Source organism: Gallinula chloropus (genome assembly GCF_964237585.1).
Source record: "Gallinula chloropus genome assembly, chromosome: 20".
Lineage (NCBI taxonomy): Eukaryota > Metazoa > Chordata > Aves > Gruiformes > Rallidae > Gallinula > Gallinula chloropus.
In genome coordinates this window covers 1,418,817-1,431,210 of record NC_140105.1, presented here as the reverse complement: position 1 = coordinate 1,431,210, position 12,394 = coordinate 1,418,817, and the positions used below count along the sequence as shown (strand labels likewise).

The 12,394-nt window shown below is 48.7% G+C and overlaps 1 protein-coding gene and 1 long non-coding RNA gene across 2 annotated transcripts in view; both read right to left on the bottom strand.

The window, feature by feature from the left end:
* Positions 1–762: 762 nt before the first annotated feature.
* Positions 763–8,191, bottom strand: LOC311199283. The gene is made up of 3 exons (XR_014617742.1): positions 7,986–8,191; positions 5,663–6,425; positions 763–5,349 (listed from the first exon to the last, which is right to left on the bottom strand). It is a non-coding gene; the product is annotated as an uncharacterized lncRNA (long non-coding RNA).
* Positions 8,192–8,821: 630 nt separating this feature from the next.
* The window catches only part of LOC311199587 (myosin-3-like), a gene marked incomplete at its 5' end in the record, with an annotated part of 25,021 nt that continues 21,448 nt past the window's right edge, over positions 8,822–12,394 (bottom strand). Inside the window, 6 exons of the mRNA XM_084273708.1 lie at positions 8,822–9,019; positions 10,719–10,856; positions 10,974–11,069; positions 11,141–11,245; positions 11,337–11,507; positions 12,260–12,385. Coding sequence (XP_084129834.1) covers positions 8,996–9,019; positions 10,719–10,856; positions 10,974–11,069; positions 11,141–11,245; positions 11,337–11,507; positions 12,260–12,385 — 660 coding nt within the window. The 3' untranslated portion in view covers positions 8,822–8,995. The remainder of the gene's footprint in view (positions 9,020–10,718; positions 10,857–10,973; positions 11,070–11,140; positions 11,246–11,336; positions 11,508–12,259; positions 12,386–12,394) is intronic.

Here is a 12,394-nt window from a genome sequence, read left to right as displayed (position 1 = left end):
ACAGGAGTAACATGGCTGCGGCCTGACTGACGCTGCCGCCAGCGCCTCAGCGAGCAGAGACAGCTCGTGCTGCCTGGAGCCTGTACCCATACACAACGTGACCACGTCATCAACACTGGGGTTTGTCAAGGGCCACAGAACCTTTTGACAGGCCCAACCAGCAGCTTCAATTGCGAGTTGTTTCAATACATAACCCCGAGCACTCTCGTTCTCAACTTGCTTCTCTAAGGCGTCATTAAGTCTCTCCAGAGATTTCATAAATGGCTCCCCTGGTTCCTGCTTTATACCAACAAAACATTGTCTTTGTCCTCCGGCTCCCAGAACGCTTTTAAGAGCTCGGAGCACACGTTGCTTGATCTACAAACCTTCAGGAGGGACTCTGGCTGGAGCTGCTGTTGTGCTGTAATCACCTTCTACCAGCAACAAATTCACATCAACAGCTCGCAGAGGGTGACGCTGACCCAGCGCCTGTTTCTCTGCAGCCTGAGACCCGTTTTTGAGTCCCACACAGTGTATTGCATTTCAGTCATAATAAGCTGGAACACGGTTTTAAAATCATGTGGGGTAAAAACAGAACCATCACACAGAGACTGTATCAAATGGGGAGTATATGGAGTGCTGAGTCCATGATCAGTTACTGGATTTCTGGATGATAAATACTAGGACTGTTTGTGGAAGGATCACTTAAAAGTTGAAAGGAAAATTCATTGTAACTCTTCATCCCGATAGTTCTCAGCCACTTACCTGCCTCCTGCGAAAGGGTAACGCTCCCTTTCAGCGTTCTTCCCTGAGTTCAGCTGAGCTGCAGCACCAGAGTCGTGTCAGTGCCCCACGCTGGGCACCATTTGTGGCGTATTGAAAGGCACAGACTCCAATTGTGGAGGATCAAAGACAACTTTAATAACAACTGAGCAAATCTTTATACCCTCTGGATGGCTGAGGCAGCAGCCTCCAGTCAGGTTTCAGGACTTTTCATTAACACCAGAACCACACCATTCCTATACTAAAGGTTGTCCCGGGGCGTCTTTCCATCTGCACCTTCCTTACCAGGACAAAGCCACCGTGCCACCTCCCTGCTAAACAAATTCACATCTCTAAACGACTCTCTGTCCTGCTTTTTCTCTTGCTTTTTGCAGCTTCTCTTCAACAAGCAGAACTGGGTTTTTTTCCAGGGCTGCTTTGCCATTTCCCACAGAGAAGACAGTCACATGCCACAAGGAAGACTGGGAAGGCTGTCTGATTGCCCAGGGCGCAGAGAGGCTGTAGGACATACTGTCCCACCTAACCCTGCATCAAGTGTTGGAGGACATCCCTAGGCCAGAGGTTTCTGTGGGCATATGCAGACCCACAGTGTGAATATATATGCTGGCTTAAGTTCAGAGAAGATGTTATTGTTACTGTGGATCCCTAATTTGAATTTCTGCGCCCATTAGAAGTATTTAAAATCTACTTTTAATAGCTCTATATTAACACCTAGGTAACAATATAAACCCCAAAGCTACCATAGTCACATGGTCTTTGACTGGTATTTTAGAGAGAAATGCCTGAAAAAATTCTTGGCATTAACCATCCAAGAATCTGACTGCAGCAAAATTCTCCAGAATATTCTGTATGGAGGTGGGACCCCAATGCTAAGAACAATTTGCATACTGAGTCCAGCTAAAACTTCTATTAAATAATATTACCTCCACCATGAAGCAGCATTTATAGATTACACCAAGTGTGTCTGCTTAGTTTTCTGTCAGCTGGACTGAAATAAAAAGTAATTCTGGTGGCTGAGGCCAGGAGGGGTGGAATAGCCTGACTAAAATCATCATTAAACAGTCTAGTGCCATTCAAACTGCATATCAAAGCTATTGTAGAAACTCCTCTGGAAGAACCAGCATTGAAAAATTCTTCTAGGCAGTCAGAGCAAGAAGATAAAATGTTGAAACTTTGACTGTTGTCACTTGAAAACTCTACATTCAGATCTATTTACTTTTCATCCTCTTCTGCATTTGCTTAATGAAACACAGAAACAAGAACTTCTCATTCAGTGTTTTCAGTAAGTGTTTTAAAGGAGCAATTTGAAGGGAATCCTCAGCTAAAGCAACAGCAGCTGTAACAACATGTCTTATGAACTCAGGCAGTATACGAGCTCTCAGTGAACGTTTACAGGGGAAAGACACCCATCAATTGGACCAGGTTTGTGGAGGCTGGAAGAGGAGGCAGGAGAAAGTGCAAAAAAGGCTGGGAGAATAACCCAGCTTTCTGTGGTTTACTGTACAACATAAAGCTCACAAAAAGAAAAGCTAAGTGTTGTCACAGGGGGCATAAACATCCCTGAAAAGGAAACTAAGGTACTGAGCATCTGCTTTGGATTTGGCTTAATTTAAGCAGCTCATCTATTCCACCCAGGTATCACCTATGTAACACTGGCATAGTGGCTTCTGTCAAAGAAGCAGTCTCTAATCTGAAGTACATGATTCAGACTGCACTGTAGTTTAACTCTGTAGATCCCAGTAGGTTACACCTGTCCTGTTTCCTGCACCCAGGTGAAGCTAAGGAGAAACCTCTCCAGGAAGGGGTCTGTAGAAAGAAGTGCAAATGTCTCAATACAAAATAAACACAACAATTCCTTTCAGGCATTAATTTCCTGTCAGTCCTGTTTCCACCTCTGCAGGGTTGGACTCCACTGGGACCCGAAGCAGACCACAGCACAGTTAGAAGAGGTGCACTGGAAGCCAACTCTGGACACAGACTGTCCTGCACAGCAATGTGGTGTCAGCAAGGTGCACATTCCCCATGAAGGAGAAAGGATTCAGTTGTGCTGAAAATAGATCCTTCTTGAGACAGGGATCAGGCAGCTGCCTCCCTTTCTGCCAGGCCTTAAAATGTGTATTTTCTTCTCCTGATCCCTGTGATCAGCTGAGGGACAAGGACTGAGAAGGCATTTTTCAGCTAGGCAGCACAGCTAAGCTGGGGAGGGGAAGGGGAAGTGCCTACAGGCTGCTGTATGTGGGCTAGGGGAGACCTCCCTCTCATGCTTGATCAGGGTCGTGAAGTTCATGAACTGGAAAAACAAGACTGTACCTGTATGTCACTCCCAATAATGGGAAACAGAAGCACAAGCATGTTCCCACTCTCTCTGTGAAGCCCAAGAAGTCTTTGTCCTTTTCAGGTCTCAGTGACCTACTTATCCCCCTGCACAGGGTCTGCAATGCTCATGGGACACAGCAGATACCCCCTTTAACAGACACCCCCCACATACCTTGCTAGTGAGCACTGAGAGGCTGGAGACAGCTCAGAGCTGAGCAGGAGAGACCTCCTCCTGTGGGTCCATGGCCTGGGGAGCAGGCTCTGATGTCTGCATAGATACAGCAGTGTCTCTTGTGCCTGGGGACAGGTCACTCACTTCATGGCTCCTCCTCAGGCGATGGGGGTCCAGGAGGGACTGGGAATGTCTGCATGGAAGAGCTGCACTCTGAGCACCCATCAGAGCTAAGGTGAAATGAAGTCAACTCTGCCTGTGGTAGGTAATTACTGGTGATTATTATGCCCTGTGTCAGCCTAATTAGCTTCCTGTGTGACCGCTCTCCAGACCCTCATAAAGCACTGCAAGTATTCCACAATACAGAATTTACATACATCTGCTCAGTGTTCATATGTTCCTCAACATCTGAGATGTTACCAACTGTCTGTAAAGGTTGTGTCACACAAGGGACTCGGTGACAAGCAGTTTTGCCTGCTCATGCTTGTGAAGTTAGGGCAGTCTCATTTACAATGACTATGACCTGGTGTTGAGAAGTTCACAGGTTTTGGTTCATCTGCTGGATCTGTTACTTATTTCCAGAGGAATAAGCACATATTCCCTCACAATCTCCAGAGGAAGATGATGCTGTCTAGTCGCTGGTAGGAGAGGAACAGCACAACAAACCCATTCAGAACAAACCCCAGTTTGGCTTGCTTTTGCTTGACAAACTCCCTCAGATAGGTGCTATAGCACTAGAACGGTTCCAAATGAGAGTTTGGTGCTGTTTCAAGCTCTCCTCTCCCTCACATTGCTGCCTGCTGTCTGATAAGGTAAGGGAAGGAGTAAGGAGGCTCCTGCTATCTGATCAACAGCACTTGAGGTGAGGAGTTTGAGCCACTTCGATACCATGTGTTGGGACCATCCTGTTCCTGCAGCCGAGGCGGCTGAGCTTGGACAGGTGAGTGTAGGAAGGTCACTGACTTTCCAGGCTTGCAGCTGGTGGGATAGATGGGTAACAGCTGTGTCTGGGCTTTCTGAGAGCAGCTACGCAGCACAACCCATTGCTGCAGTATGCCCTTCCACAGTGGGAGTCTGGCCTTGCAGAGCTCTGGCACTGGGAAGGCCATTTTACTGTGATCATGACGTGATTGTTGTCCCCTGCTTCTGAACCCTGCTGACTGCAGCAGGCTTTTCTTCGACAGTAGGGGTTTGGTTTAACCCCTTCCTTCCCTTTCCCCAGGCCTTCTGAGCATTTTACTGCTAGTTTGCTTTTCTAGCTGCTATACAAAACCATTTTTGAGAGGGGATGAAACAGCAGCTGTGTGCCCACCTCCCAGATGAAAAGAATGAAGATCTGTAAGGCTTGCTCAGCTCTGAGAAAGCCAGAACAGAATAGAAAAGCATTATGCCTACTGTGTAAGCATATGATCTTCCCACATGATTGTTCCCTTCCCAAAATGCAGTCATAGTTGGGACAGCTTATCTCTCTAGGGCTCCCATCAATTTGGTCATCTTTCTCTGTACCTTCCTAATTGCAAAGGCCAAAACTGCAGATAGCAGGTGGTTTGTGGGCCATGCAATGATTCCTGTTCTGTTCTCAGCTGTTCCTGAAAATTCCTGATGCTCTGCCTTTTGTGCCCACCGGTGAGCATGGATTTGGAGGAAAGTACTCATTCTTCTGTAGCCTTCCTACCTCCTAGTCCTGGTCCTCCTTTCAGAGACTGAATTTCCACAGGGTCTGCTCTATGTGTGGCTCATCGTATGGACAGAGAAGTTGATGTTCTGTTTCATCTGCACTTGCTGACTGATGACTGTGTAGTCTGCTTTATGAGGACAACGTCTTTCTTAGTGGCATTCAGAAAAATTACAGTGAGTGAGACACAAGTGTGACAGAGCAGGGGAGAGACAGGTGAAGCAGCAGATGTTTATCTGGGGGTAAGCAGCTTCACTGAGTATCAGAGTTGTGCTGTTACTCAGATCCCTCTTGTTCCCAGCAAACATCAGCGGAAGAGCTGGCCGAGGAGGTGACATTTCAGGATGCCCTTTCGATCACCCACCAAAGCAGCTGAGGAGCTCCTGTTACAGAGCAGGGGAGTGGGGTGGGCAGGATAAGACACCTGTGGGTAAGACAAAGAAAAAAGAGAACAAGTGGCAAAAGGGGGAGGGGAGGAAAGTGGGGATAAGGTGCATAATATTAGCACTAACAACTGCATCCTAAAAAAGAGAGCAGTGAGGTGATACCTCCCTAGGCTGATACTCATCTGTGACAGATGAACAAACTCCACTTCTGAGATTTATATAAATGGAAATATACTGGTATGGAATTTGTATAAACCTGTTCACTTGAAGGATTAGACTTTTCAAGGTTAAGGCAGCTCACTGGGTTACCACAGGAGCTTCTGAATGCCAGAGTCTCTGTGGTGCACTTACCAACAGGAGATCTTGCAGAACTTGTAGTGAACTGAACCGACTTCTTATGATGGAGAAAAGTTCCTTTTGCATCCTCAGGAAGTGTGTCAGCAGCCTCATTATTTTATGTTGGTTAGCAGGTACATTTCCTTGGTGATCAGCCTAAATGTTCCCTTAATTGCTCTCTGCATCCATCTGAAATGCTGAGGGAAGGATACAAACCCCTGCTGCTCCTGAAGGGCAAATCAGTTGTGTAAAGCAGAAGAGCTTCTGTAGGAGACAGTGATGGCAACGTGCCACCAGAGGGCCAGCAGACAGGGGGTCTGAATCAGGACCGTGGCCTGAGAATATATATGCTGTAACTGCTGCAGCTCAAGGTGCAGTGCCAACTCCATCACTGCTTTGCTGAGCCACACAGTGTATGTTGCACTGCCTGAGAGGTGCCTCCAGGTGGGTGGTATCTTGCAGGGTGACTGGTAGGGTCTCCCAGCAGACTCACCCCATGATCCTGCTCTGCTGCCTGCCTCTCATGTTAGCTAAGCTTTGACTTTACCTCTGTGGGCTCTGATCCCAAAGCCTGGATGTGTACTGAGCTGCATTTCTCCCCAGCAGTGCTGTGCTGTGCAAGGGGGTGTGGGGTGGCAGGGGCTGTAAAACCACAGTGGTGAGACCCTGACAGCAAGCCTCAGATGATTCCTCCTCTCCTGGGGCTCCTGACATGAACTTCAGTGGGAACTGTTGAATTTTACTTCACTGACAAAGTAAAATTGTCTGGTTTGAGTTTCTGAAAGGGAAAAGGGAAGAAAATTGAGTTTTTGAAGGGGAATGTTCTCAACCCTTTGCTCTACTATTACTGGAACACTGCATGTGAGCTCAGAGGAGTCCTGGCCATCCATATCACATAGCAGCTCTCGCTGACCCCCCCACTGCATCTATTTTAAACTGCCTCTCAGAGGTGTTCATTTATGGCCACTGGGGACTGATGGTTTTCTCAAGACCTTTGCACAAGCCCTTATCAGGTGACAGGCAGCCTCTCTCCACAGGTGGAATGTCAGTGCAAAATGACCCTCATTCTCCACAAAGCAGGGAGCAGTTCGTCTTCTGCGCATCGGTGGCCCGCTTTGATCCTGATAATCCAGCAGGCTTTATAGCAAAGGCTGTCAGGGGTGATTTTTTTCCAGCCTCTGCTCCTCCTGCAGTCATCCTCCCCTGGCTCAGTACCAATAATTTGTTCCTTTCCCTGTTAGATATCTGCCCTCTCCTCCCAGGACGGGCAGAAGCAGGTAGCACCACTCAGATGCGTAGCTTCTGCTCCCATCTCCTCCTCCACTTCAGGGTGGGTTGTTTTTTTCTTGGAAGACTTAAAAAAAAACATGGATATGGGATTTTTTTAAGTCTTCCAAGAAAAAAAACCCCACAGGCTGGGCTCACACAGTGTGGCAAGCAAAGACCCTGTGGAGTGGACTATGGCAGCAGCTCAAAACTGGTGCCACTCTGCACCATCCCCATCCACTTCCCCCCTACCAGAGAGAGCAGCATCTGCTGGAGCTCCAACCCAGGCTGCTTTCCCTGCCTGGGGAGCAGGCTGGGGCATCTGGCCATGTCTGGGGGCTCTGGCTGTGGAGTGCCAGTAGTCCCTGAAGTCTTCATCCCCTGGCATTGCATGACTTTTCACTGCCTCCTCCCAGTACAGCTTGTGCTCCTGGGCTTGGGAAATGCTTCCTGAGGATGCTTTCTTCTCCACAGTGCAGCCAGGTTCCCCCAGCCTGGGGTGCAGGCTCGAGTGATAAAGCCATGAGCCACGTACAGTAGTGATGCAAAAACATACTTTACGGATTCAATACAGTACATTATTTCTTCAGAACTAAAATTATGCTTTACAAAGCTCTCCCAAGGCTAGGAATTAAGTTGCCATTGGCAGATTATCAATGTGGTGCTTCCCAGCAGGTTGCCCTCACATTTCTCCTGACATTTCTTCCCCAAATCTGAAATTGTCTGTTCTTCCTCACATCCTCTACCAATTTATCACTTATCCCTTTTCCTCAAACACATTTCCTCCTCCCTGCACGCCCCAACACCATTTCAGCAGTCCCTCAGCACTGTGGTTACTCTGCTCCTACCCTCCCTCACTTACCAGCTTATTCATTATTGTTTTTGCAACAAGAACTGCTCACATCACACAATGCACAGGGGGCCCAGCTCTGTATTTCATCTGAACAGGTTCATGGGCTGCACCTACTCCACTTGCTGAGAGAGGGGACATGACTTTCTGCAATGCTGCTGGTCCTGTGAGCTTGGATCAAGCCCTGTCTCTGCTTTCCTCACCAGGGAATCACTCACTCACCTTATCATGGACTGGGGCCTCTTGCTGGTCAGCCAAAAATGGGCTTTACATCCACAGGCTTTGCTCTGATTTGTTGGTGTCTCAGAGAAGTAACACCCCTGAATCCACCCTGGACTGAGCCCCAGCTGGCTGCTGGAAGCACCTGGGCAGCTGCTGTGCTCCCTGTGGGATAGCACATCCCAGGAGGGAAAGGCGAGCGCCCAGGCGCTGGGTCAGCACAGCAGCACTGCAGGGACCACTCCTACCTGTGCCTTAACCAGGCAGAGCGGCCCGGGGCCTGACTCTGATCTTTAACATTTCAGCTGGAAAGGAGCTGTGCTGGAGCCAGGCTCCCTGGGGTAAGAATAGCAGCTGCCACCTTAGGACACAGAGCAGCTGTCCCGTTGCCCCGTGGCAGCACGTTGCTCTGAACACAACCTCCCGCCATGGAATGTCTTGGAGCGCTATTAGTGGCAGCGGATCATCTGCACAGGCCGGCGGGACCCTGCGCAGGAGCCTTGCAAGAGCCTGGCTATTCTGAGCTCCTGACAGGGAGGATGGAGGGGCACAAATGACAGCCTGATCCTCCTGGCATGGGCAACCTCCAAAGCTCTCTGCGACCCTGTCTCCTGCTCTGGGAAGGGCTCTCATGAAGCCTGGGGGAGCACAGAGCCCAGGAGACAGGGGCTTCAGCTTTCAAGCAGAAGGTATGGAGAGAGCCTGTCAATCACCTGGATTTTAAGGTCAGGACAAAATTGCTCAAACCTGCTCACAGCAGCATCAAGACTTGAACCCAGTGTTCTGGCTAAGGCTAACTCTGAAAGAAAACGGCTCTCATCTGAACAGAAACATTTGGAGCATCCACAGTTGCAGGTATTTACTTTATTGATACAGGCACAGCAGCAGAGTGACAGAACATGTCTCTGTCCATAAGCAAATGGAAGATTACTTTCTACCAGTATAGCTCTAGCCCCCAGAAATCCACATCTGGAAAGATACTTAGTGCAAGTTCTGGTTATCCCAGGGGAAGCTCATTTTCCACTTCCTGGTGCCACCTGTAAAGAAGAGGCTTTGTTTAGTCCACACACGTCCAGAGTCTTCTGGTCCCTACAATCACCTGTTCCAGTACACCATACAGCTAGGATGTGCAAGTGGGACCCAGGTCTGAAACCTTTAAGACATGTCTGTCTGCTTTTCTGAAGTGCTGCTTTACTGTTGCAGTGTTTCAACAGCTTGCACCCCCATCCCCTGGGACAAGGAGTATCCCAGCATTTCCAAAAGTGAATGTGAAGCATGGAAGGTAGTAAAAGGATGTACTGATCCACTGGATCTATTAAAAGATTTAGGCATTACAATGCTTAATTTTTAGGCCTCCCAGAGCAGTGTCCAGAGCTGCAGCCAGGTGCCCAGGCTCCACATACGCTGCACAGTATCCTGCACCTCAATGCAGGACCAAAATCTGTCACATACTACAGGAAGAGCTGCCCACAGTCAGCATGTTCGATCTGCCTTTACCTGGGATACCCAGTGAAGATATCTGAACTCCTGCCCATCTGGGCTTTCAGTTCAACCAGAGATTCTCTTTATAAGGTAATCCCACATCTAGAGACTTGGCTCAGGAACCTGGGCTCAGCCCTTCAAATGCTTCCCCTGGGGTCTTGGCAAGATACCTTGACAAGCCCTGAGGAGTGAACACATGTGACTGGAGCATGGCATTAAGCGACTGACTGAAAGCTGCACGCCAGCCTCTGGCAGAACCTTTCAGAAGAAAGCATGTTCTCTGTAGCACCTCTTCTGGAGTTAATATGCTGGGTGATTAAGAGGATGCTGTGGGGAAGCATGTGGCAGACTGGAGCAAGGGTTCTCAGTGTCCTGGAGATGTGCTCTAGGAACTAGTAATTTTTCCAAACCAGGGGCTGAGGGTATTTTACCTCCAACCACAAACTGAGACAGACCAGTGGAGTCAAAAGGTGTTACACCTGCACAGATCACACTAGGAAAAACAGGCTCTGGGTATCCACTTGGGCTGGAGATGGTTGAACTCCCTGGGCAGTTATGGAAGGACACAGTGCTGCTGCATATTTCTCAGCCAGAATGCCAATTCTGCCCAAGGCTCACAGGAATGTTGCTGTAGGAATGTTCAGAGCTAGGCTGGCTCTCATTACTTTCACTTTATGATGCAGTTTCTTAAATATAAAACAAATATGATGAAAATAGCCAGAAGGCAGATGCTCAGCACCAGATCCTGAAATGCCAGAGTCACAGAGTCATAGTGTCACAGAGCTGTTTAAGCCGGAATGGACCTTCAGAGATCACTCAGTTCCAAACCCCCTGCTGTGGGTTGGCCCAAAGCCCCAGCCAGACCTTCAACAGTTCAAGGGATGGGGCATCCACAACTTCTCGTGGCTCCTTGTTCTAGTGTCTCATCATCTCCACTGTAAAATATTTCTTCCTTTTGTCTAATCAAAACCCACCCTCTTTCAGCTTAAAACTGTTGCCCCTTGACCTGTCATTACAGGTCTCCCTGCCTGTGTTATAAGCCTCCTTTATATATTGAAAGGCCAGAATAAGGTGTCTTTGGAGGCTTCTCTTCTTAACAGCTCCAACCCTCTCAGCCTTTCTTCAAAGTCCCCTCTTTCCAGAAGTGTCCTTTCTGAATGGTGACTACACCCACTGGCAAGGCACAAATCTACTGCTTGGCTTGCCTGAGAAACAGTGCAAGCTGCACGTCCCCCTCAGGCAGCAAAGGCTTACCTTCACAGAAAGGACTTCTGTGGTTTTAGCTCTGAGTTTGTTTAACTGGGTCTCAGCAACAGATGACCTTTCCTCAGCCTCTTCCAGCTTGTGCTGTGCTTTTCTGAATTTGGAGAGATTAGAATTGGCTTGTTCATCCTGAAATGGCAAAACAAAAGGAACTAAAAACCACCTGGCAACATGCTGGGACACAGAGCCAATATTTAAACTGAGTCCTAGAAAATGCTAAGTATTTGCTTCAGTTGAGTGACTCACGGCTTCCTCAGCTTGTCTTTTGTAAGACTTGATCTTCATCTGTAATTTATCTACCAGATCTTGCAACCTCAGCATGTTCTTCCTCTGTTCTTCTTTCTGTGGAACAGGAATGCAATTATACAGCCTAGGGAGAGAAGCCATCAGGGCTGTTTCCTACCTGCACCTACCTGGAAGGTAAGCTCCTTGGCACGCCGTTCATATCTGCGAATGGTTTTCATGGCCTCTGAGTATTGTTTATGTTCCTCCTCCAGCTCAGACTCTAAACCCCGGACCTGGGGAATCAACCAGCCATTGGCCTGACCCCTCACACAGGACCCAGAGAAGAAAGGGATCTTTGACACCGTGTTCAGTGCTGGTACCCACCCTGGCCTCCAGCTTCTGGATTTGCTTCTTGCCTCCCTTCAGTGCCAACTGCTCGGCCTCGTCCAGACGGTGCTGCAGGTCCTTCACCGTCTGGTCCAGGTTCTTCTTCATCCTCTCCAGGTGGGCGCTGGTGTCCTGCTCCTTCTTCAGCTGTTCAGTTATCAAGGCCACCTTGGAAGAGAGATGACACAAGAAACTGGAATAATGTGAAAGAGCCGTGCATACCTTGTTGTGGGCTGGTGACAGCAGCCATTCTGTAAGCTACTATTGCCACCTCCTCTTCTTTTTTTTCCATTAATATGTATTATCCCCATAAGTGTTTTCACCTGATTCCCATTCTAATTTTCCATCACTTGAGAAAGGAGCTGTGCTGGAGCCAGGCTCCCTGGGGTAAGAATAGCAGCTGCCACCTTAGGACACAGAGCAGCTGTCCCGTTGCCCCGTGGCAGCACGTTGCTCTGAACACAACCTCCCGCCATGGAATGTCTTGGAGCGCTATTAGTGGCAGCGGATCATCTGCACAGGCAGGCGGGACCCTGCGCAGGAGCCTTGCAAGAGCCTGGCTATTCTGAGCTCCTGACAGGGAGCATGGAGGGGCACAAATGACAGCCTGATCCTCCTGGCATGGGCAACCTCCAAAGCTCTCTGCGGCCCTGTCTCCTCCTCTGGGAAGGGTTCTTATGAAGGCTGATGGTTGATTTGTGGGAGCAGAGAGCCCAGGAGGCAGGGGCCAGGAGGGAGCACAAAGCCCAGGAGGGAGCTGTGAATTTTCTGGGGCTGCCAGGCCAAGCCTCAGTCCCATCAGCACCCCACAGCCGTGCTTATGGCAAGTCCTGCCTGAGGCTGTGCTGCAATGCCACCAGAACTGAAGAGGAAAAATCTGCAGAGAAAATTTGAAGAGAAAGAAAGAGCAACATCCTCACATCTGCTATTGCCTTCTTAGCTCTTCCTTCAGCACTTTTTGCTTCATTAGTAACATCTTCCATCTCAGCCTGAATTTGTGCTGTATCAATTTCAAGCTTCTTCTTTGCATTAAACAGGCTGGTGTTCTGTGAAGG